Source organism: Myiozetetes cayanensis, unplaced genomic scaffold, assembly GCF_022539395.1.
Source record: "Myiozetetes cayanensis isolate MyiCay16 unplaced genomic scaffold, myiCay2020 scf18, whole genome shotgun sequence".
Classification (NCBI taxonomy): Eukaryota; Metazoa; Chordata; class Aves; order Passeriformes; family Tyrannidae; genus Myiozetetes; species Myiozetetes cayanensis.
In genome coordinates, this window is record NW_026087389.1 from 15,400,522 (window position 1) to 15,422,121 (window position 21,600).

The 21,600-nt window shown below is 44.8% G+C and overlaps 2 protein-coding genes across 6 annotated transcripts in view; both read right to left on the minus strand.

The window, feature by feature from the left end:
- Nucleotides 1–138: 138 nt before the first annotated feature.
- Nucleotides 139–15,733, minus strand: ITIH4 (inter-alpha-trypsin inhibitor heavy chain 4). Of its 4 annotated transcripts, XM_050312749.1 has the most exons (23): nucleotides 15,625–15,733; nucleotides 14,200–14,360; nucleotides 13,869–13,973; nucleotides 12,924–13,086; nucleotides 12,713–12,823; nucleotides 12,509–12,637; nucleotides 11,533–11,649; nucleotides 10,818–10,986; nucleotides 9,736–9,852; nucleotides 9,220–9,401; nucleotides 8,239–8,421; nucleotides 7,580–7,719; nucleotides 6,799–6,953; nucleotides 6,268–6,300; nucleotides 5,914–5,970; nucleotides 5,396–5,428; nucleotides 4,921–4,971; nucleotides 4,579–4,617; nucleotides 4,004–4,117; nucleotides 3,201–3,375; nucleotides 1,654–1,808; nucleotides 823–925; nucleotides 139–487 (listed from the first exon to the last, which is right to left on the minus strand). In XM_050312749.1, the coding sequence occupies exons 1-23, from the start codon at nucleotides 15,691–15,693 to the stop codon at nucleotides 412–414; spliced, it is 2,637 nt and encodes an 878-aa protein (XP_050168706.1). In that variant the 5' UTR covers nucleotides 15,694–15,733; the 3' UTR covers nucleotides 139–411. The 4 variants fall into 4 exon arrangements, with proteins under 4 accessions (XP_050168706.1, XP_050168708.1, XP_050168707.1 ...); XM_050312751.1 differs by lacking the exon at nucleotides 5,914–5,970; XM_050312750.1 differs by lacking the exon at nucleotides 4,921–4,971.
- Nucleotides 15,734–18,871: 3,138 nt separating this feature from the next.
- Nucleotides 18,872–21,600, minus strand: part of LOC126638689 (musculoskeletal embryonic nuclear protein 1) — a 37,496-nt gene continuing 34,767 nt past the window's right edge. Inside the window, exons 10-11 of one of the 2 annotated variants that reach the window (XM_050312780.1) lie at nucleotides 19,949–20,065; nucleotides 18,872–19,215 (exon numbers count right to left, since the gene is read on the minus strand). In XM_050312780.1, the coding sequence (XP_050168737.1) occupies nucleotides 19,109–19,215; nucleotides 19,949–20,065 (224 nt within the window). In that variant the 3' untranslated portion in view covers nucleotides 18,872–19,108. Of the gene's footprint in view, nucleotides 19,216–19,948; nucleotides 20,070–21,600 lie in introns of both variants that reach the window. The other variant, XM_050312779.1, reaches the window with a different exon arrangement.

Sequence of the window (21,600 nt, forward strand, 5' to 3'; positions counted from 1 at the left end):
TAACACTGTCGCTTATACCTGCACAGAGGGTGTGCATTTCAGAAATCTGTCATTGTTTGCTTGAACTCATTTGTGGGCTTGGGTGATGCCACCACAGATTTTTACTTGGAAACCGAAGTCCACGTGTCCATACCAAACTGTGAGCTGATAATGTTGATTTTATTTAGTTCATTCACATAAATCTTCAACAACAATGGATTAGAAACCATTTTCAAACAGCAAACAAGCAGGCACAGTCTCATCTTGAAAGTGTAATGATTCCAAGGTGAAATATTTGTGACATATATTTTACTATAGTTATGTATTTAGTAACAATAAGGCTTTAACTGAATGGTTTTCTTGATGAAAGTATCAAAAATACATTGGAAGAGCATCATTTGCATAGTTTTCTTTCCCAGAAAATTTTTTTTTCTAGGGAGTTAGATCTGTTGACCAGCAGGAAACAGGCCCATGGGCTGACTCAAGCCTGTAATCTTTCTTGTACATCCTGAAACAAAACCCAAAACAAGAAAAACTGTGATAACACGCTCAAAGGGCAGGCCCAGAATTGCCCTGACATGTGCAGATGGCACCAGGAGTCAGAGCTGCACCTCAGCACTCCCAGGATATGATTATTTCCCCCCATGAAATAGGAGCCTTGAGCCCTGTAGCACCACTTAACAAGCGACAAATTCAGGTTGTAAAGGAAAAATTCAAGTGCAAGTTATTTACACCAAAGAGGTGTGTTCTTACAGACACACACCCCCCAGTTTCATTTCTTTGATCTCCTGTATTTGCTGATAAAATCCATCTCAAAGCACACACATCCCCCACATCTGTTACCTGGAAACTCTGTGCTCAGATCCAGACACAGTAAGGAGTCTTTCATCAGCTCTCTGATTGATGTTGGAGTTATCCTTAAATTGTGCTTTTGAATAAAATTGACCTAAGCAACAGACACACAAATTGTTTAAAAATACAACAGTGCTGGTCATTTAACCCAAATGGCAGCTCCAACTCCAGGAAAGCAGCTCTTCATCTCAGAAAACAAACAAATGAAAGCTCCCTTAATAAGTTAAGAAAATCCCTGTGTTTCAGCTGTGGTCTCCTGTCATCCCTAACACTCTCCACAGGGAGGCTCAGCCTTGCTCTGATGGCTTTTCACAATTAGTTTTTTTTTTTGTATGGTTTTGGGAGACGCAGCCTCTTAATTTTCAAAGGTTCTGAAACAACTTCAGCTTTAGTCCCAGCAGGATTTTTGGAGCCAAGACGTTCAGGACCGGCTGGTTTTCATTTTCTAACCGTGATTGGTTACAATTTTACATCTGTTATTTGTGCTCCGTTATTTACCAACAAATGACTTTGCTACATAAATGACATCACTCCACAGCACCAGGGAGGTTAAGCCCAACTATTATTTAAGCCTTATTTTAGGGTTGTGCCACTGGTGAGTGGAAAAGCATTGTGTTATGTTTGCATGGTCAGACCTCCCCTCTTCACAGAGCAGGGTCTGCACTGCTGGCCAGTAAAAGTTACATGTCCAAAAAGAATACATTAAATGCAAAGTTTCTCCAGAACTCCCTGAAACACCCACCCACACCCCCATATTCTCATTTCAGGAGCTTAGTTACAAGACCATCCTTCATTGCCACACACATCTGTAACGACACATACCCAGGGCTCCACTGACTTTGTCAGAAAAATAGTCGGTGTCCAAGAAATAGAGCCCAAGGAAATCATCTGGAAACTTGACAAGGGAGATTTTCACTGTGACCGTGTCAGGCAGTGATGCTGTGAAACTTCTTTCCTTTTCAACCGAGACTCTAAGACTGGGGAGTAAATTGTGACATTATTTCAAATAAGGATATGAAGAAAGAATATGTGTTTAACTAACTGACATTAATTAATCAAAATAATTTAATTTTTGCCTTTTGCCTCTTTGCAATTGCATTTTTCCTGATCTGTGGGTGGCTATTTTTAAGCTAGAAAACATTGAGTAGCATATCTTTTCTTTCTGTGCTGCACAACAGGTCTTGCAAATGCACCAGAAGAGAAGAACTTTTTGCTGATGAATCCACCTTATTATCCATAATGACATGAAACACTTCGATGGGGGGAAAAAAAGAATATTTTCTCACCATTTTAACGAGAAAAAAAGGTAGACTAGATAAAATAATTCAGGCTAATTAATGAACAAATCAAATACTTTTTGCTTGGCTATTTCACAAGGTTTTTCAGCCCCTTTCTTCTGACCCTTTAATGTCATTGTGACCCCAGGTGGGCTTGCAGGACACAACTATCACTGGCATTTGGGGCCCCACTGCTGGTGCTCACAGCGCTGCGGGTGCAGGGGCTCGGCTGCTGGTTTGAAGCAGGAGGATCACTCTGATTGGCAGGCAAATTCTACAGGGCCTAAATCCAGCATGTTCTTGGCTCTGTTTGGACTACAGAAATAACTGAAAGCGCTTGTTGTAGGGCTTGTTATTGTCTAGCACTGCCTGTGAGGGAGCAGCACTGTGTGCCCTGTCTGCCCCAGGCCAGCAGTGGATTCTTGGGGGTGTTTATTCCAGCAATATAAAAAAGCTGGTGGAATCAGCTCCACTCAGCTCTCCCTTGTGGTAGCAAAGGATCCTGCTCTAATTAGTCTGACAAATAAAGTCTACTTTTAAAGTGCCCCTTCTCCAACAGCGGGCATTTAGGTACAGACAGCTATTCCAACACTTTATGCCTTCCCATAAAAAATGTCGGCCGCCCAGATGGGAGTTATTGCTAAGACTGAGGAGAAAGAGAACTCCAGCCTGTGTGGAGCCAAGTGCTGTATAAAAGGGACAGTAAATGTCAAAGCCATCACTTCACAGTACTTGCTCTGCTGCTGGAGGGACACGAAGTACCTCGTGGTGGCACCAGGGCTGCCACACATTGCTGGGGGTGCTTCCTTTAGAAGAAAATACATGTTCTGCCTCTGATATCAAAGCAGAAAAGCAGGCTGGTGGGGCAGTTGTTTCAATTCTCTTCACACAGGCATGGAGAATGAAAATCAAACCTATTCTGTTCTCCATTTTGAAGTGGGGGATTATGAAGGTACCCTGCTGCTGCTCACAAAATACTGGATAAGAACACTTGGAAGCACTTACTTTAGGTAAATGGCAAAGTGGAGGCCTGAATGAACAAAGATGTGACACATTTTCAAGTTTAGGAAAGGACAGGGGGATGTTTCTTACCCCTGGATGGTGGAGGTGGCTGACTCTGTCCATGGCAGCAGAGTGTTCTTGTTATTGTGGTTCACAATGATCCCATTAGTGGAGACGTGGATTTGCACGGGGGGATTCACATATTTAATTTCAAACTGCACAAACTGATTTGTTCCATCTCCAAGTTTTCCCATCACAGTGAGTCCTTTAATACCATTGATACAGATTTTTCAGGTGACTGTGCTTTTAAGGTGCAAGTGATCTTAGTGAAACTGCTGCAGTTTTGTTGCTGAAACTACTTCAGGGTCTCAAATCTGGTTTAGTGAGCCACAGTTCCCACGGATTTCATGCTCCAAGACTGGTGGGATCACCAGAGCCTGTTTAACCCTGTGTTGCCACCTCCTGTATGGAGGTGTCTCTGTTCCATGATCAGAACAGGAGCCTGGGGCCATGGCTCCTCTGAGTACAGGACACAGAAAAACTGCCCTGCACCCAGAGCACTTTCTGTCACCACCCAGGGACCGTGAGGTTTAAGGTCTCTACACCCTCTAAAGACCCCAAGGACTGGGCAGGAGAAATCTCTGAAGACCATGGATGTGACACCAGGAGGAGGTGACCCACAACCAGACCTATGAGAAGTGCCCTCAACTGTTGCAACATCAATGTTGCCTAATAGAAAGGCAAAAATTAACCACAGCCTCTCTGGCCAGTGCAGGGCAGCTGGAATGATGTGGCCCTTCGTGAAAGGGGGTTATTCCCAAAGGCACCATCTGCTCTCACAGACCGAGTGACTCTCCTTGTCCTTGGTGTTGGGGGTAACCTGGTTCACTCACCTTGCTCTGGATCTGACAGCAGGTGGACAGAGGGTTGTGCTGTTCCATCAATATTTAAACAGATTGTTTCACTTAGTTTGGGTAATTGCAGAAGAAATTGTGGATGTTCATGGACTGCAAAGACAGGAGAAGAGTGTCAGCATACAACAACAAATCTAGTCTGTGCCCTTTGGATAGGCACAGCAAAAATACTTAATAAATTTATACCTAAGATATTAGTTATGGCTTTTAGAATAGATTATTATAACCACACCCAGACACAGCACCTTGATATGAATGAAACCAGCAGATTTTTAAATGTAAGAGTTTATTCAGGACAAGGAGCCCTTAAAAAAGCTGAGGCTGAAGATGTGTTGTGGAGCATTTCTCTTGGTGGTTATATCCTCGAGACAGAGAGGCTTTCTCATGGGATATGGGGAGATTTTCTGCTTAAGTGGAAAGAACCAGCCAAGGTTTGCAAGAAGAGGAAAAGGGTTTTCATAGAGTTGATGCAGTTAGAAGAACATTGCTGTATGAAAAGTGTACATTACAGTTATATTAATAATTGCAATTGGACTAGGATATGTATCACTTACCAACAGGTTGTGCTCTCACTCTGTCTTTTAGCCTGGTAACTGAAATACTTAAAATTAGTAAGAAGAGTTCAATGAAACATTTTTCTCTAAGTCAGCTAATTAACCAGGAAGAATGCTGTGACAGAACTTTTTTAGCAGAGCTCTGCACTAATTTCTACAGAAAGCTTTGCTTAAAACGAGATATTCCAATAGGGGGGAAAAAGCCCAATGTCCAGTGCCTGTTTCTCTTAGGATGGGCCGGGCCACGGGGAGTGCTCAGCCGGGGCTGTGGGAGGGTTTCGAGCTGTGCCGAACCCAGCACGGCCTCCCCAGCACCTCCCCCGCACCGCCGGCAGCGATTACCTCCTGAAAACAGCTTCCAGTTGCTGCCAGCTTGGGGCTCACCCCATCGACCTGAAATAAAAGGGTTTTCCAATGTTCTAGTGGTTTGGGGGTCATGTCTTGCATCTCCCTCCTCACGCTTTGAAACAGGGAATCCCTCCTGCTCATTGCCCACTGGTATTTTTGGATACCCCCAGGACTGGTAAATGGCACCCATTTCCTTCAGCTTATTAATATATACTTTCCCAGATCATTCACATTTATTTTCAGGAGGTACAGTAATTTTTTTTAATTCTGAAAAAGGATCAAGATTGTTTTCAGAAGTTTACAGTTCATTATAAAATATCTGTGGACTGAAATACATCCAGTAAAAAGTAAATTGAAATCAAGTGGGCATTCCCAATCAAAATGTATTCATTAAAGCAGCGTAGCTATGACCCTACATATGAAATGAACTTTATAGAATTTTTCCAAATAAAAACAGAGGAGCACTTACTAGGAGCTGATCCAGTCCTCATTCTAGAGGCAGCTGGAAAAAGAGAAGAGGGTATCTGTGATTTGTTCACGAGTGTCTCACACACCTCACAGGAGTGTTCCAAACATCCAATCTGTAGCTTTCTCTTCCTTTCCCCCAGTGCCCTCGAGCAGCTGGGCCTGCCTGACCATTCACACCAACACAGGGCTTGGCAGCAGCTACACAAACAGGTCCTGCTGCAGAGGTGCCCCAAAGTGTCCTCTTGCAGCCCAAGGGAGCTGTGAGGGAAGGGCACCCCGAGCTCTGTGTGCCCCCTGAGCAGGGCAGGGCGGTCACCGGGCTGTGCTCCTGCTCAGGGACTGCTCTGCTGTCAAACTCCCAGCACCACTTGGAAAGAGGCAACCCCCAGAGAGCAGGGCAGCACTGTGCTGCCCTCAATGCACTTCTGTGAAATGGAGAGCAAAACTAAGGCTATTCACCTATAAAACTAATGTTCAAACAAATACTGCCTCCTGAAAGAGAAGGGAGAAAAAAAATACCTAAATCGTCCTCAGAAGGCATTCCAAAAAATCTGGAGGTGGATTTTTTGAGAGATGCTTCACACATGGTGGAAAGAAGCAGAAAGCATCATTAACACCGTTCACTTGAAGAACTACTTTTCATCAAGAACAAAGACAATTTTGACCTTTGAGACTTTCTGAAGGGAATACTTTCTCCTTTTGACCCTGTCATCCACCCAAACCCTGCCAGAGACTGTGGCAGGCTTTGCTTATGTTTTGCTTCACACATTTTTCCAGATCTCAGATACTTCCCTGTGTAGAACAAATACTTGTTTGTTTTTTCTTTAGAGACTATTATGGAAATATGCTATTGGAAAAGAAGAAAACACTCACCTCCTACTAGACGATTGTTGGGCTTCTCATTATCTAAGAGAAGGAAGAGGCAGAGATCAGTGTCATACAATCAACCCTAAATGACTTTATCCAAGTGCAAAACAGCAAACTGGGACAAGGCAGTGATGGGCTTTATGTGCTGAGCTTTTTTGTGTTCAAGGATGGGGAGAGAGAGCACCTGCAAGACTCCTGGAGGGGCCAGGCTTTCCCCCCACATTCACTTTTCAGCTACAGAGAAAAACATGGAACCCCTTTGCATTGGCAGGAATGTCATAACAACAACTACCAAATTACCTTTGGTTAATATTTAAACCAATTATTTTCCATTTCAGCAGTAGGGCCTGTTCCACCACTCCACCTTTCCAAAGAAACCCCGTATGTTTTATTTTGCAAGGGAGCCAATCCCTGAACTCCTGCCTCTGATGTGCCTCATTGCTGGGTCACATCACTGTCAAACGAACCCAAATGGAGGCCAACAACAAATCAAGAACAGCAGGCTGTTTCAGAGGGGGTGGTTGATGCCGCATTTACCAGCTTCAGTGGGTTTGTTTGCCAGCTCTCCCTGCTGCTGGTCAGCGGGTTTGGTGACCACCATGGAAGTGAGGGGTGTCACAAAGCTGTACTGCAGGGACAGCTCCAGGGCTTGTGCCTCCAGGGCCTTCTGGTCCTCTTCTGGGGCTGAAATACTAAAGACTGTGTTAATGATGAAGAAATGACACGTAGAGACCATAAACAAGTCATCCTCAGATTCCTTTACCTATTGGCCTTGTCTTAGCAGATGCTTTTTATTATTGAAGGGTCAGCAGTCTGATTGGGATAACTCAGCTGTTCACATGCTTGAAATTATGGAGGTGCTTAATTCTTTGCAACACTGGAGCTTATGTGTCATTCAGATTCATAAAAATAATAGATCCATGATCCATGAAATGTCTTATGGACATACATATTGTTCTTTCCATTAGCTATTGCCATTTCCTTATCTACAGACAGCACTTCTGGATGTGGAACAACAGCTCAACACAATCCATACAATTACAATCTATTTCATTGTAATGTCATTAAGAATATTTTACATTATGTTTATATATATATATGTATAAATACACATTTAACGATCCAGTGCTATCATAAACTGAAAGGCACCTCATACTCATCATACAGTAATGCCCTATTCTCCATTATCCCATGTTTTTGATACTATCTGGAGAAATATTGCTGTTTCTTTGTGTTTGCTGATCATACACCTTGCGAATAAGGAATTCCTGTTGTAAGAAGTTAGAAATTTGTCATATGAAAGATTAAAAGAGCTTACGCTTTTTCCAGGAGCTGTTGAATGGTTAGGTAAGCCCACAGTCTCTCTATGAAATTCCCAAAGATGTATCTTTGATCTTGGAATATTTGCTCCTTCTCTTTGACATTTGCTTCTTCCTTAAGAGTCAAGTCACTGGTGTGCTGAGGGGGAGAAAACTGACCATCAAAAGAACAGTTCAGGCTTTGCTTGTAGTCACATTATTAGACTTAAAGGAGCATCTTTCTGTACCACAGTGCCCTTCTTGTCCTTCAATTTTTTTCCTTTCTCATTGGAAAATACAACTCCAAACTACCAAGGAAGCATGTTTAAAAAAGGGGGTAATGAAATTGCTCTGCCTCAACATTTTGGAGATGAACAATAGAGATTTCCCACTTCACTGCAACAGCACAAACCTAAAAATGCTCAAAAGCCCAAAACCTTCTGGATTCGGAAGGATTAAAATTGCTGTTTGCTCATTTATGAATATTCTTCAAGTTTTTCTTTTGTAGCACGTTCAGGAAGGGGATTTTGTTTGAATTGTCACATAAAATGGGAAGACAGCTGGATACCCAAACATAGAGAACATGGACTGCACACAAAACACTGCTGGGAGTCTCCTACTGGGCCACAGTAGACAGAAGGGAGAGGCATTTTTCACGATTAGTAAACTAAACACTTACAGACTGAGCTTTAATTTCTACTGGCAAGAGATCCAACTCATTCCTAATTTTTCCAGACACTACAATTTCAGATCCTTCAAAAAACAGCGTGAAATTGTTCCTGGTTAATCCCTCAATGGCATTTTCTGGATACTGCAGCTCAATTTTCATTAATATTGGTGTAGCCACCTCTTGATAAAAGCCCTAAAGGGAGGCAGAGAGAGAGAGAACACACACAGATGACTGCAAAATAATGCAAAGCGATATGTGAATGTCTAAAACCCCTTTAAAAAGCTTTTTCTTCAGTAGTGCAGGACTACTGTAAAGTTAGAATAAAAAAGAATGTTTCTTCCCAAAGTTCTGCCAGGCTGGCCATGCACTACAAACTGTATTTCCCGTGGGAATTCAAGTACCCAGGAAGCTTCCTCATTATCACCATCGCACCCTAGTTGGGTATTTCGCTTTAGCCCCTTTTCACACCTGATTCTTGAAGTATGATGAGATTAATCTTTCTCTTTCTGGCATTAAACAAACCCAGCCTCTGCACAGCCACTCAAAACAGGTAGAACTGGCTTCCCAAAAGAAAAGAGAATGTCCCAAAACCTATAATCCCAGTCCAGAAGGACAGGGAAGACCCAGACTGGTGGAACTGCACAGTTTGCCTGTAGATGTCTCAAACTACCAGCTGAATTTTAGGGAAACCATAACAAGCAGCTTCTAGGACTGGTACTTCCACCATCACTTCCCCTGCACTATTTGTCCTTTTGCAGAAGTACAGGAACAGGAGAGTCTCCTGGTTTGTCTGAAAGCAGCTGACTCGAGGAGAACTTCTGCTTTGAGTTATGGTTAGGCTACAAACCCTCAGATCAGAGTAGCCTTCCTCCCTCCCAGAGTGCATGGGTAAGATAAACCCAACATTTCATCCCAGAAAATCTATGATTTTGCTGCAAGGACTAGACATAAGCTGTAGCTGATAGATGGTTTTTCGGACATACTCCTGACCTGGAGCTGCAAGGCTGCATCAGCATTTTCATATATACGCCGTGCTATTCCCCCATTGCTTAGGGCCATTTTCTCCAGGAATTTATAACTGACATCAAACCCAAAGCCAAGGCAGAAAAGAGCATATTTCCCATTGATTGCTTTCTGAACGTTTTCTTGAATCTCTTCCACATTTGTCTCACCTGTAATCGAAATAAAAAACATATCCTTGTTGGTTTGGGTTTTTTCAAGTACCAAAAGACAGCAGCAGGTTTAATGGGAAATTCTGCCTGAAGGTTTTAAAAATAATTCAGAATAAACCAGTAGAAAGTCATGGGCAGGAGGGCTCTGCCATCACACTCTTTACACCCCTTGGCCCTCTCATAATGCCCCTCTCCAGATCCAACTGTAGCTAAGCCTGAGTATTCCAAAGCTCTTCTGAAACACAGGCTAAGTCTATCAACACCTGGGATGTAAAAAGTGTAAAAAAAATTAAAAAACGCAGTGGAGAGAGGCCTGAGGGCAGTATTCACTCACCAGAAGTGGGCTGGCCATCTGTCAGCAGGATAACCATGGAGACGCTGCGCTCTGGCAGGTCCTTGGCTTTGTCCAGAGCACCCACGGCACTCAGCAGGGCACCATTGATGTCTGTGCCTGCAAAGAGAAAAGCAGGAGTCACTCACCTGAGCTGGATAATCACCTGGAGAAACTGGTGCACTTCATCTGCAGAGCTGTTTAGAGCTTTCTGCAGGAAGCAAAATCTTTCTGAGAGCTGAGGATTTAGGGACTGGGCCTACCGGGCTTAATTACGGTGTTTTATATTGCTGCAGCAGTGCCAAGGTGTTCTTTTGGGAGCATTTTCCACACATATGTCATGGGAAATATAAACATGTCCAGAGCCATTAAAAAGTGCTTAAATAAACACTGTCATCTCTTAACCTACATTTGAGAAAAGTTTCCCTGCCTTATTTGAGAAGTCAGAGAGCAGAGCTGGGCACGGGTGGGTTTATTGGTGTTACTGCCCAGGGTAAGAAAAGCAGTGTTAATACCAACAGTGCAACAGTACAGGATGTACCCCCAGAGATGTGCTGAAAACTAAACAGCAACACCAGCCACACTGACTGATGCAACACTTGAAATGCCACGTGCCTGTTTTGCCTGTTTTGTTTTTGTGGTGGGGCTTATAGGGGAGTATAACTATAGATGTGGGGTTTTTTTGTTTTGTTTTTGTTTACAAGGGGACCCCAAATATTAAAAAAATCAGCAAACTACTGTCAAATGTTGAGTAAATTGCCATTTCTCTGTACAAAAAAATGTAGTATCAGGCAATCTTACAGTTACCTCTGTGATCAAAATTTGAAATAAAACTCTGTGGCTTGTGTGGCTCATAGATGTGATGCAATCACCTCTTTATATACATATATATATAATATTATAATCACTAGTTCATCCACTCTCAGCCTTTCTCTCCCACTCATCACTTGTAAATATTAAAAACAGTCTGACTTGCTTCGTAAGCACTGATTTTAGCTCAGGGGCACTATATAACTAATAAACCCAATTATTTTCTCAGCAATTCATTATGTTGGGTGCAGATCTGTGGTTCCAGGCAGGTGTACCTCCCCTGGCAGACAGAGTCTGCACGAAAGCAGCAGCACTGGCCACGTTCTCCTGGGTGGCTGGCAGCAGAGAGCTCTTCCACTCCACCACTCTGTTGCTGAAGGTGATAAAGCCAAAATGATCCTCAGGGCGGAGGTCTCGCAAAATCTTCAACAGGGCATCCCTCGTCTGTTCCAAAGAGAAAACCATCGCTTTGGTTATTCCTACTTCTCTGCCAGAACTGGGATTGGAACTGTTCTCTACAGTTATTCCAGATGCAGCTCATTGCCTTTATTAAACCCTAGTTGTATTTTTTAGGATGAGACCATTAGAAAAGGCCAGTTCACTTACAGACATAGAAAAATCATCTATGAGGGCTGTAGGGGGCTTGTCTGCCCTCTAACAGAGCTGCATACACAGTCATCAGTAAAGGTAAAACAGAATTCTTTAACTTCACTGAATAAAAAATTAGAAGCAAAATGTTCTGCAGAGATGGAGACAGAAGGCACTCTCTGCCCTAATGTTTGGTACCCACGAGAGGAGCTGTGTCAGACGAGTGCTGCTCCTTAACAGCTTCAATCTGTGCCTGTGTGTTTTCAGGCACTTCTGTAAGTCTGAACATTTTGCTGTGCACAAACCAGCGTGTGTTTCCAAAGAGAAATTCCCAGTCAGTTCCTTGGAAGGCTGGGTGTGTGCCCCTGGTGCAAGCAGAGGGCATGCTTTGAGGGAAGTTACCTGTTCGATTTTCCTGCCTGCCATGGAGCCGCTTCGGTCTATAACAAAGATGACATTTTTGGGAAACACTGGCATTTCACTGGGTGCAAAGTAGTGCACAAAATACCCATTGACAATCTGAAATACAGAATGTGAAATCACCTGTGAAATTACATCTGAAGAAATAAATATTGCATCTTAAAGATTCTGGCACAGCAAGAAGAGGGGAGGGGGAGGATCACGCTCAGCGTTCTGCTCTTCTCGATAAGCTCAAATCAAAGAACTTCAATTAAAGAAATTAAAATGTATTTCCTAGCTGGAAGCAAGACTGTCTGTAGAGAGCAAATTACAAGAGAGCAGCATACATACATAGGTGTAGATATATATTAGACACCTCAGTGCCACGTGTAGGATATATCCATATTATCACTGTATATCACCTTAGCTCTTTATCATGCTTATGAGCACATCTCTGCTCAGTGACTGTGGCTTCCATCTTTCAGCACATCCCTGCATCCTACAGTATTTAAATGGTATGGAAAACACTGTCCTTTATTCCCTAGAATATGCATCGGTCCATAAATGTTTGTTAAGTTCCTGCTGTCTTTAGTTATGCCTCAGTTATCACAAAAAACACAAGGAAACCAAGCATTTATAGTTATATAAATCACGTTCCTCTAAACTTCATTTACAAGAAGCCACAAATGCACCTTAGATCAGCCAAAACAATAATAAAAAAAGAACGTAGAGAGACATTTTGGTATTGAAACAAAATTTGAAAGATTGTTTTTCTTGGGTGACCCATTCTTGCAACGAGTCCGGTGTCTCCAGGGATTTACTGAATATCTCTCAGCTCCCGCTGACCCTGGATTAATGGAAGGTGATTTTCCTGTCATTCTTGGTGCTTCAAAGCAAATGTTACTGTTTTGATGTCCGCATTTCACATTCAGACCTATCTGTAATCTGAAAGCATTTTTATTCCTATTTCTTTTTTTACCTGTATATCACCCGCCGTGGCTTCTCTCTTAACGTCATAACGCACAACAAAGTCACCGTTGAGGAGAGTGTCATCGAGTTCAGGGTTTGCCCTCTGCTGATCTACAGTTGGCTTAAACGAAATATGAGCCTGCAAAGCAATGAGAAGAAAAGCTTCAAAGCAATGTTACTGAGAGCTGGCAACGCCCGGCAGCTGCTGCTGTACCTTGGTTTCGTTCTGCACTTTGGTGAGTGCCTCAGTTAACTCGTTTGTCATGAAGGTGCTGTCTGTCTCCAGCAAGCGAATGCCCTGGGGCTCGAAGATGTGCACGTCGATCTGGCGGTGGAGGAGCAGCATCAGCACCTCAGAGGGAACACAGCCATGCCCCAGACCCACAGCACTGCTCCCTGCCCAGCCCTCGCCAGGGCAAGCTCACCTGGAAGTGCTTCACCAGCTGCTTGGGCCGCACTTTGATGAGCAGCTCGAACTTGCCCAGCTGGCGCTTCAGCAGCTCCTCGTACGTCAGCTCGAAGGTGACTTTGCTGGCGGCCGCGATGCTGACGGACACGTGGAACAGCTCCAGTTTTCTGTCTCTGATCCTGGGGGTGGAGAACAGGGATTTGCCTCCTGCAGGGAAGGTTTCCCCGTGGTGGCCGGAGTTTGTGAAGTGTGCGAAATAATGGCCAAGGGGCCACAGGGGATGAATAAAAAAGAGTTACAGTAAATCCTGTTCATCATAGAGAAGATTTGTTTACATTGCAGTCACTATTTAGATGTCACATATATTATGTTAATGTGCCATGGATGCAAGCTGAGAAATGGAGTAGAAACCCCTGCATGCCTCAGACTGGGATCAGGCAGAGCTGGGTCTGAATACCTGGGAGGCACAGATTAAATATACCCTGAAACTGTGATATCTGCTCAAGTGCCATGGTCCTCCGGGGTTGTAGGGAAGCAGATTCAACTACACTGAACATCATCCCTGCATGGGAAGGTGCTCTTGCATGACAGGCAGCCAGGTTGGATGGAGAAACCTGGTCTAGTGAAAGGTGTCCCTGCCCATGGCAGGAGTTGGAACAAGCTGGTCTCTAAGGTCCCTTCCAACACAAATCATTCTATGACAGCAAATTCCATGGAAATGCTAAACGGTGACACTTCCCACTGGAGCCCGCTGTAGGACCAGATATAAATATATTTATGTGGATATATGTCTGTATGTGAAAATATATATATACACACTGTCCCACCCACCAAGAACCCACGACTGATTTTCACATTTGCCCCACTGGGAGGTGACTGGCTCCAGGGTTCAACCTGCCCCCAGCCAAACAAGGAGCCAAGGAAGAGCGCTGGAGCAGCCTTACACGGAATGGCAACGTACTTGACGAGGCCGGCGCTCTGCCCGCGTGAGACTGCGGTGTCATATTCCTTCTGAGCAGCAGCTTTCTCCTTTATCACCCCTGGGTATACTTTACCATCGATGGACCTGTTTGGTGTCCATAAAAATTTAATTAATATCAGAAAGAATGTGCTGGGGAAAGAAACTCAACAGAAGTTTCTTTGTGGTCAACCCTCAGGACAAGTGCAGGGGATGCTGTTTGGGTCCCACACCCCTCCCCACCCAGGAGGATGTCAGGAGCCACCCCCACAGTGCAACCCTTCTCCAGCCCCCAGAGCTGCCTCCTTCACACCACAGGGAAGGACTGGCCTACATGGAGAAGTTGGTGATGAAGGCTGTCTTGGGTAACTCCACTTCAAAGGTGGCCTCTCGGGACTCATTGGCTCTGTTGACAATCCTGCTGGTGATGACGGTGTGAGCGAATCGTGAGGTGACCTTGCAGTCCACGTGGAGGCTGTAGATTTCAATAGCAGGCTGGAAAAAAGTAAACAGGGTGAAACAGAAACACCCTGTTCTTGCTCCTAAGCAGTCCTTACCTGAGTGATGTTGTCGGGACAGTTTGATGAAAGATTGAACTGTTAGAAAGTCTGGCTGGAACTGAGGAGAGGACTGTTCATGACCAGTCTGGCCATGTCTTTATTCACATCTCTGCAGCCCATGCAAAATCTCCAGCTACATCTGTGCACTGCTGTCCCACACAAGGTTCTGTCTTTTTGTGTGGCCTTCTCTCCTCAGGGTACAGCAAAGCAGCTACTGCATCACCCCAGTACATAACCCAAGATTAAGCTCAGGAAGATCTGAAGCCTCTTTAAGCATTTGGTGCATGGGACAGGCCCTGCTTTTTGAATGACTATTAATTCACTCTCTCAGCTGTTGACTTTGCTGTCTGTTTTCCAGCTGGGTACCTTATGCCCTATACAACACTCAGCAGGTTTGACACCCCACATGGGCCTCCAACCCCTCACTGCTTGCACAAGCAGAGACGCCCTTTAATAGCAACCAGTGACCTCTTGTCAGTTATGGCACTGGCCAAAATTCCAAACTTTACCCAGGCTAAACATGGCCATTGCACACAAAGCTGGGACCACAGCCGTGGGCTCAGGCATTGAGGCAGGAGGTGCCACAGCCAGCCCTGGGTGAGTGATGGATGGCAGCTCCAGTTTTCACTACATGTGGCCAGGGTGTGCTCCATCTCCTGATGCCTACTGACCATCCAGGACAATGGAATAACCCCCAAAATATTAATATAGAGAACAACATCCTGATCCCAGCAGTTCAGGTACCTGCACCAGGCCAGGCACCCAGAGATGATACAAACACAGTTTGCTCCTCCAGACACTGCAAGTAGCTGTCTACTCTCCTATTTTCTGTTCCATATAAATTATTAAACACCTGTCAGAAAAATTCTGGCACCGAAACAGTCCTTGTTCTCTCCTGTGTCAAGCTCCAAACTTCATCTGGTGGCCAAGGCAGAGCCACTGATCACTCAAATTTGATATCTTACATCCCTGAGAAAGAGCATGACCAGACACATCTGCAAACACCTCCTGCCACATTTGTGCTGTAACAGCCCAAACAACCAACCAGAAAGGTCATAAAAGAACCCAAAGCTCTGAAATCCCACCAGAGTCCACCCAAGGCTCCCCAGGTGGTGGTTACCAGAGGAGTTACCTGGCCAGCTACTGTGATACCACCGGATCAGCGAATGAGATATTGACAATAAAAATAGAGCAAATACCTTCTGAGCCTCTGCTAATACTATGAGTGAGGAAAAGACCAGCAATGCAAGCAATGTTCTCTGCTCCATTTTGGAAAAAACAAATTTTCAAATGAAATCTCTGTTTATCTTAATCAGTTAATGAGTAACTTGTACTCGGGAATATCATGTAGACTTTGAAGAAACTTTATATTTACCTGTTAAACATAGGTAAAACTCAGACTTGGTTAATGCTTATTTTTCCAACAGATCTTTGCTGTTAAACATTATAATTTTAACATTTCATAACACAAAGTTAAGAAATCTTTGTGTTTCCTTTGTCTCACTGTGTCCTGTGAAATCCCACAGGCAGATGAACTGGTCTGTGCAACAAAATGCAGAAATCTCCACCATATTCCACAGCAATAATTTGCAAGAGCACAGCCTTAACATTATCTCAAGCAGCACTTCAGAGGTTTGGAGATTGCCAGGAGATGCAACATGCAAACCAGATTTTACAGCTGATGGCTTCTTCAACCTCTGTGCCTCCCTGCCCAGCTGGCCCATGAGAGGTACAGAGCAGCACTCGTCAAACATCCCTTCTGGCTGCCTTTGACATAGCCATGATCTCTGGTAGGTGATGTCATTCATGGTCCTAAAGTAACACAAAAATCCTGTGTTTGCTTCGTGGCTGTTTAACAAAGTGTCCAGATGGAGAGCCAGCTTCCTGTGGCCTTGGATTTGTGAGGAGACACTAATGCAGGGCTCGATAATTTATCACTCACCAAGTTCACTACAAAGAATGTGCCGAGCACACCCTGGTCTTAAAAGGCTTGTGCTTTAAGTAACTCTTTTAAAAAATAAACTTCATTTCTCCCAGGCAGGCTGTTTATACTACTGGCAAATACTGTATTCTTTATAACAGGACATGTAAATATGTATATTTTAAGAGAGAAAAAATTAAACTGCTATACTTTTGATTAACTTGTACTACTTGTGTAATGCTTTAATCCCTTAAAATACACAGGATTATACACTTAAGTGGCCTAAGAGGTGCAAGGGCCAAAGCTTTAGCTTTAATTAAGCAGATCTGTCATTAGTTTTCTAATGCCCACAGGTAAAATCACATGGATTTTAAAGAGCTGCTTTCACTGCGCAGTTTTAGGCTGCATGGTCAGCTCTGCCCCCCTCCTGGGTGCCTGGGGCAGGCCAGCACCTGGCAATCCTGTGAAATCCCTTCCACATCCCTCTGGGGCCTGCTGAAGCAGCTGCAGGAAGATCCTCAGGCTCAGCCCTGTCCCTGAGTGGAGCACCAAGCCCTGTTTCAGTACAAGCCCTGCCCCAGCCATCCCTGCTGGTCCAGTTCCGCTGCTGCTGGGACACTGGGCACCAGTCCTGCAGCCCCCACTGCTTCTCACTCTGAGGAGTGAACATGCTGTGAAACGACTCCAGGTCATCCTGGAGGAAGGATCTGAACTCACCATCACAACAGGAGATAATTTTGAGTGCAAAATTACCTAAAAACTCAGACCCTGGGGCTTTGTTCAGACATTTCTCTATCCATTTTCCTGTGATGTTCCATGTCCATTGTCACTTTTCCCATGATTGGACTGATTAGATTTGCAAGGACGGAGAAAAAACTGACAAAAAAATTCTGCAGGCAGCTTTCTATTTGTCCCTTTCACCTACAAGTATCTCCTGTCCTGCAGCAGCAACCAGTAACTTTTCCAGCACAGCAGCGAGCCTGGAGATGGGGGAGGATTCCTGTGATACATACAGGAGAGCACAGACCTTGCTGTCCCAAACAGGGAGTGACTTTGTCTCAGGAATATGGTTTTACCTCCAGTGTGTATTTTTTAGATGAAGTCCATCTTAAAAGACAGAATAACTAAAGAAGATCCCCAGTCCTGGGAATTTCCTGTCACACTGGGAAGCATCAGAAGTCACTGAACCTGACGACACTGTGGAAATAAAACTGATAGCTAAATCCCAAGTTTCTGGCAGGTGACTTATTTTGCTTCTCTGTTACATTTGTGCTGCAAGTCCATGGGACACAGAGGTTTCTGTGTTTTGCTAAATTGGCAGCAACATTCCTGAAACAGAGTCTGAAATACAGCACCTCCCTCTCCTGCTGCCCCACCTGCAAGTCTGCAATAGTCAGTCCCTTCTATCACACAGAAGAAAGTAACATTTTGCCCCACTTGTCCCTCTCCATCATTTTTATAACTATTGAACAACCTCCTGCCAACTTCTCATTGCAGAGTAATTAGGAGGGTTTGTTAAAGCCCTTGCAGGGGCAGCTCCAGCGTTATCAGGGTGACAACTCTTTTCCACCATGACTTTTTCCATGCTCTGGAAGGAATTTTCTCAGGGGAAAAGGCTGTGCCAAGGTACCTGTGAGGAGCCTGGGCTCCATGGAGAAATCCTGCCCAGCAAAGTAAGGAGGGGTCTGGGTTGCAAATGATAATTGAAAGTGAAGAAAACAGGGTCAGGCAATGCACCAGCAATATCCTTAAGGAAGCTTTCCCTTTAAAGCCAAAGGATTTTGCTGCTGCCTCATGCGAGCTCTGCTGGGCAGCCTCTCTGGGAGCTGTGTGGACATTGTCACGTTTTATCTGTCAAGTGTTTGGGAAACACAAGGCAAATATAATCTTTTTCATGGTGCACAGAGACCTTTGACATCACTTTTACCTCTTTATCACGTCTAGCCTTCGTAAAATTAAAGCAATCCCCTAAATAAACATGTCACCTACCTTACTGTCCCCAGATGGGCTGCAGGGACTCAAGGTGCGTGGAAAGAGTGGCAGGTGCCCACAAAGCAGAGGATGTCTGTGTTGGAGCACAAAGATCCAGCTGAGGGGGAACACTCCAGCTTTTGGGAAAAGCAGGTTTGATGTTTAAGGCAGCAAATAAAGAAGTAAAAAGCATTGCAAAAAACCCAGCTCCCCCTCAGAGGGGGCTGGCTGCCGTACAGGGACACTCGGTGGGGCAGAACATGGCAGCTGGGTTTGTCACCACATTTCTCACTCAGTCTCGTGGGACACGAGGGAAAAGCCACTGGGGAATGGGCTTAAATCCCTTCTTTGGTGCTGGTGCACTCTGAGGGGCCAGCATCTGCCCTCCCAGCAGAGCTGCATGAGGGGAAATCACGGCAGTGCTGCCCTGAGGGGCGTGAGGGGGGAGACGTGAGGGGAGATCCGTGAGGGGGGAGACGTGAGGGGAGATCCGTGAGGGGACAGCCAGAATTGACTGAGCCTAAACCGAAATGAGTCACCACAGTGTGCCGAGCTGTGTCCAACACCCTTTTTTTATTAAACCATTGTAGCAAACACCGTCCAACACATAGAAAGAAAGTACGTAATAAAAATGAACACGGAAGTTTTACCCTTCGACTTGAGCATAATCCCCCCTTAATGACTTACAGTGGAAAATAGCTGCTTGAATCTACAGTGACTCTAGTGTAAGGGACAGAAGTTTGGGAAAAGGTTACAACAATCATCTGGGTGAGACCCATCCAGGTCTGCTGTCAGCCAAAGACGCTCTTGGCCGGCTCATCCTTTGGTTTCTCAAAGACTGTTTCAGTCCCTGTCCGAGCCCGGCTGAACACGGAAGGTGCTGCGGAGCCCGCTTGTTCTTGGAAAAGAAAACCAGGAGAGACAATCAGTGAAGTAGCACCCAAATTTGGTGAGTAAAACTAGTGCTGCTGGAATACATATAGACACATTTGATAAATACTTCATCTGGCCATCAATCTCCCAAACCTTAAAACACAGTGTTCCCACCCTGAGCACAGGGCAGCTGACAGCACACCTGTGGGTCACTACTATTGACTGGCCCCAAATCCCTGCAGGTGCTTTAGAAATTTGGGAACTACTCAGGTCCAGGCTATTATGCTGAAAAAGGGTTAAAATTCACCATTTTTCCCTACACTGGTGGTGGAAAAGCAACACAAAGCCAGAGCACCAGAGGTGCTCAGTGCAAGTGGCCACTCTCTTCTATCTCCCTTCCTGCCCTTTATTCCTCCTAACTTCTGCTAAATCTCAAACACATCAAGTTCATCAATTGAGAGGCCAGAAATCCCCAAACCCATGGACCAAGCCTCTGATTCTCAATTTGGGCAGTCACTGACATTGATGATTGTCCCAGGCCTTGGTTTGGCTCTCCCTCCCACTTCATCCAGACAAGAACAACAAGGACCACGAAGCAGAGCCCAGCTGGCTCCTCTTGGTGCCATGTAGCTGATGGACCCCAAATCCCTGCCCAGATGGACCAGGTCATGAGCACACTGCAGGCTGCTGTTCCACTGGTGACCCTTTCACTTGTCTTTGTCTTACTTTGCTTAATCATTTCCATCCCAGAGACTTACCACACTGCCTCATCACTTGGTAGGTTTTGGATTTAATTTCCTGGTTTTTGGTAAGGTTTCCTCTGGCTCCTTTGAGGTCTTCTTCCTTCACTGGAGGACGCTTCTTTTTCACAGGGGCTGGCTAAGAAACAAACATATTGCTCAGACATCAGCATTTCAGGTTCGAAGCACAGGCAACAAAGCTGCCTCAACCCCAAGGCTCCAACACACAGAGGTGCTAACACAATATTCCACCAATTTCAATTCTGGGCCTACACACTCAGCTAGTCCAGACCTTTGCATAACCAAAATTTCACTGCTCTTCCCAAAATCTGTTCCCATTTTGTTCTTCTGAAACTGTGTTCTGATTGCACAGCCTTTGAAAGAGTAGTGGATTGTTTAATTTATAAAAAAAATAAATTTATTATTATATTTTTTCTGTCCAGCCCTGCTTGAGCATTCTGCAAGTACTGATTAATAATTCAAGAATCTGTCCAATATTTGGGAAAGAAAAAACACTTCATTACTAAATTGGGCTTGTGCCTCAGTCTACTCACTACTTGTCTGGGAAACTGGTCAGAGAGATTATGAAGCCCAACTTGATTTAGTTGGAATAAACACTTGACTGATCATAGTTATTGTCTTAAATTTAGAGAACAAAAGTATCCAAGCACTCAACAGGGCTGTCCACAAGCATGTACTGAACACATCTGAAACACTGGGCTCAGAACCCAAAGAAGGTGAAGGAAATCTAATCCAGAAACAGATGCATCATCAGGTGGTGCACTGCAACAGCCAAGTACTAATCTGTTTACAGTTTATCCTGCTAGAAGAAAATCGGGATAAGGCTGTTTCATATCAACCTATCCCTACCTTTAAATTAGCACTCCACAGTCAGACACAACTTCGCTCAGCAGCAGGCAGCACCACCAGCATTCCCCCTTCAGTTCACTATTTCATGGATTTCCAAGGTCCCACCCAGCAGCCCTTGTGGCAGGATGCAGGGACAGGGGATATGATTTAAAGGAACACAAAACCCACACACTCCAACTCAAACAGGTCTGCACACTGAACCATCAACTAAAACTTCTCTGACCATCGCTACATACACAGGGCTTACGAGATTGGGGTTCTGGCAGTGGTGGAGCCCGCTCAGGAATTTCCAGGCACTGCCTGTGAGGCTAAAAATGGTTGTGAAGCGAAACAAATCCCTCAAGGCCTACAAATGGCTGGAGCAGTGAGTACCAGGGAGCTTGCAGAGCCAGTGCATGCCTGCCTGGATCATGGTTGGGTGGGCTGGCTCCACTGGGGCCTTCAGCATGTTTTCTGCTGGCTGTAAATTCCCAGAAATGCTCAGAATAGCTCGCTGTCAATCCCATTTGCGTGTGGTGTGGGAAACAAAACACGCACGGGATCTCCAGGGAAAGCACTCCACCAGTAGCCAAGGCAAGTGAGGGGAAAGGGTGGCAGCAAACCCTCCAAAATCCACAACAGCTGATGGGCAGCTGGCAGGGTAACCAAATACCCCACAGCCAGGGTTTCACTTGTCCCTCTGTAATGTGATGGGAACAGTCCCTCACACCCATGGCACGGCCCACAGGCAACCAAAGCCCCTTGTTGTGTTAACAGAATTGGGAAACATGCAAAGACCCTTCACCCATCACTGGCAAGAG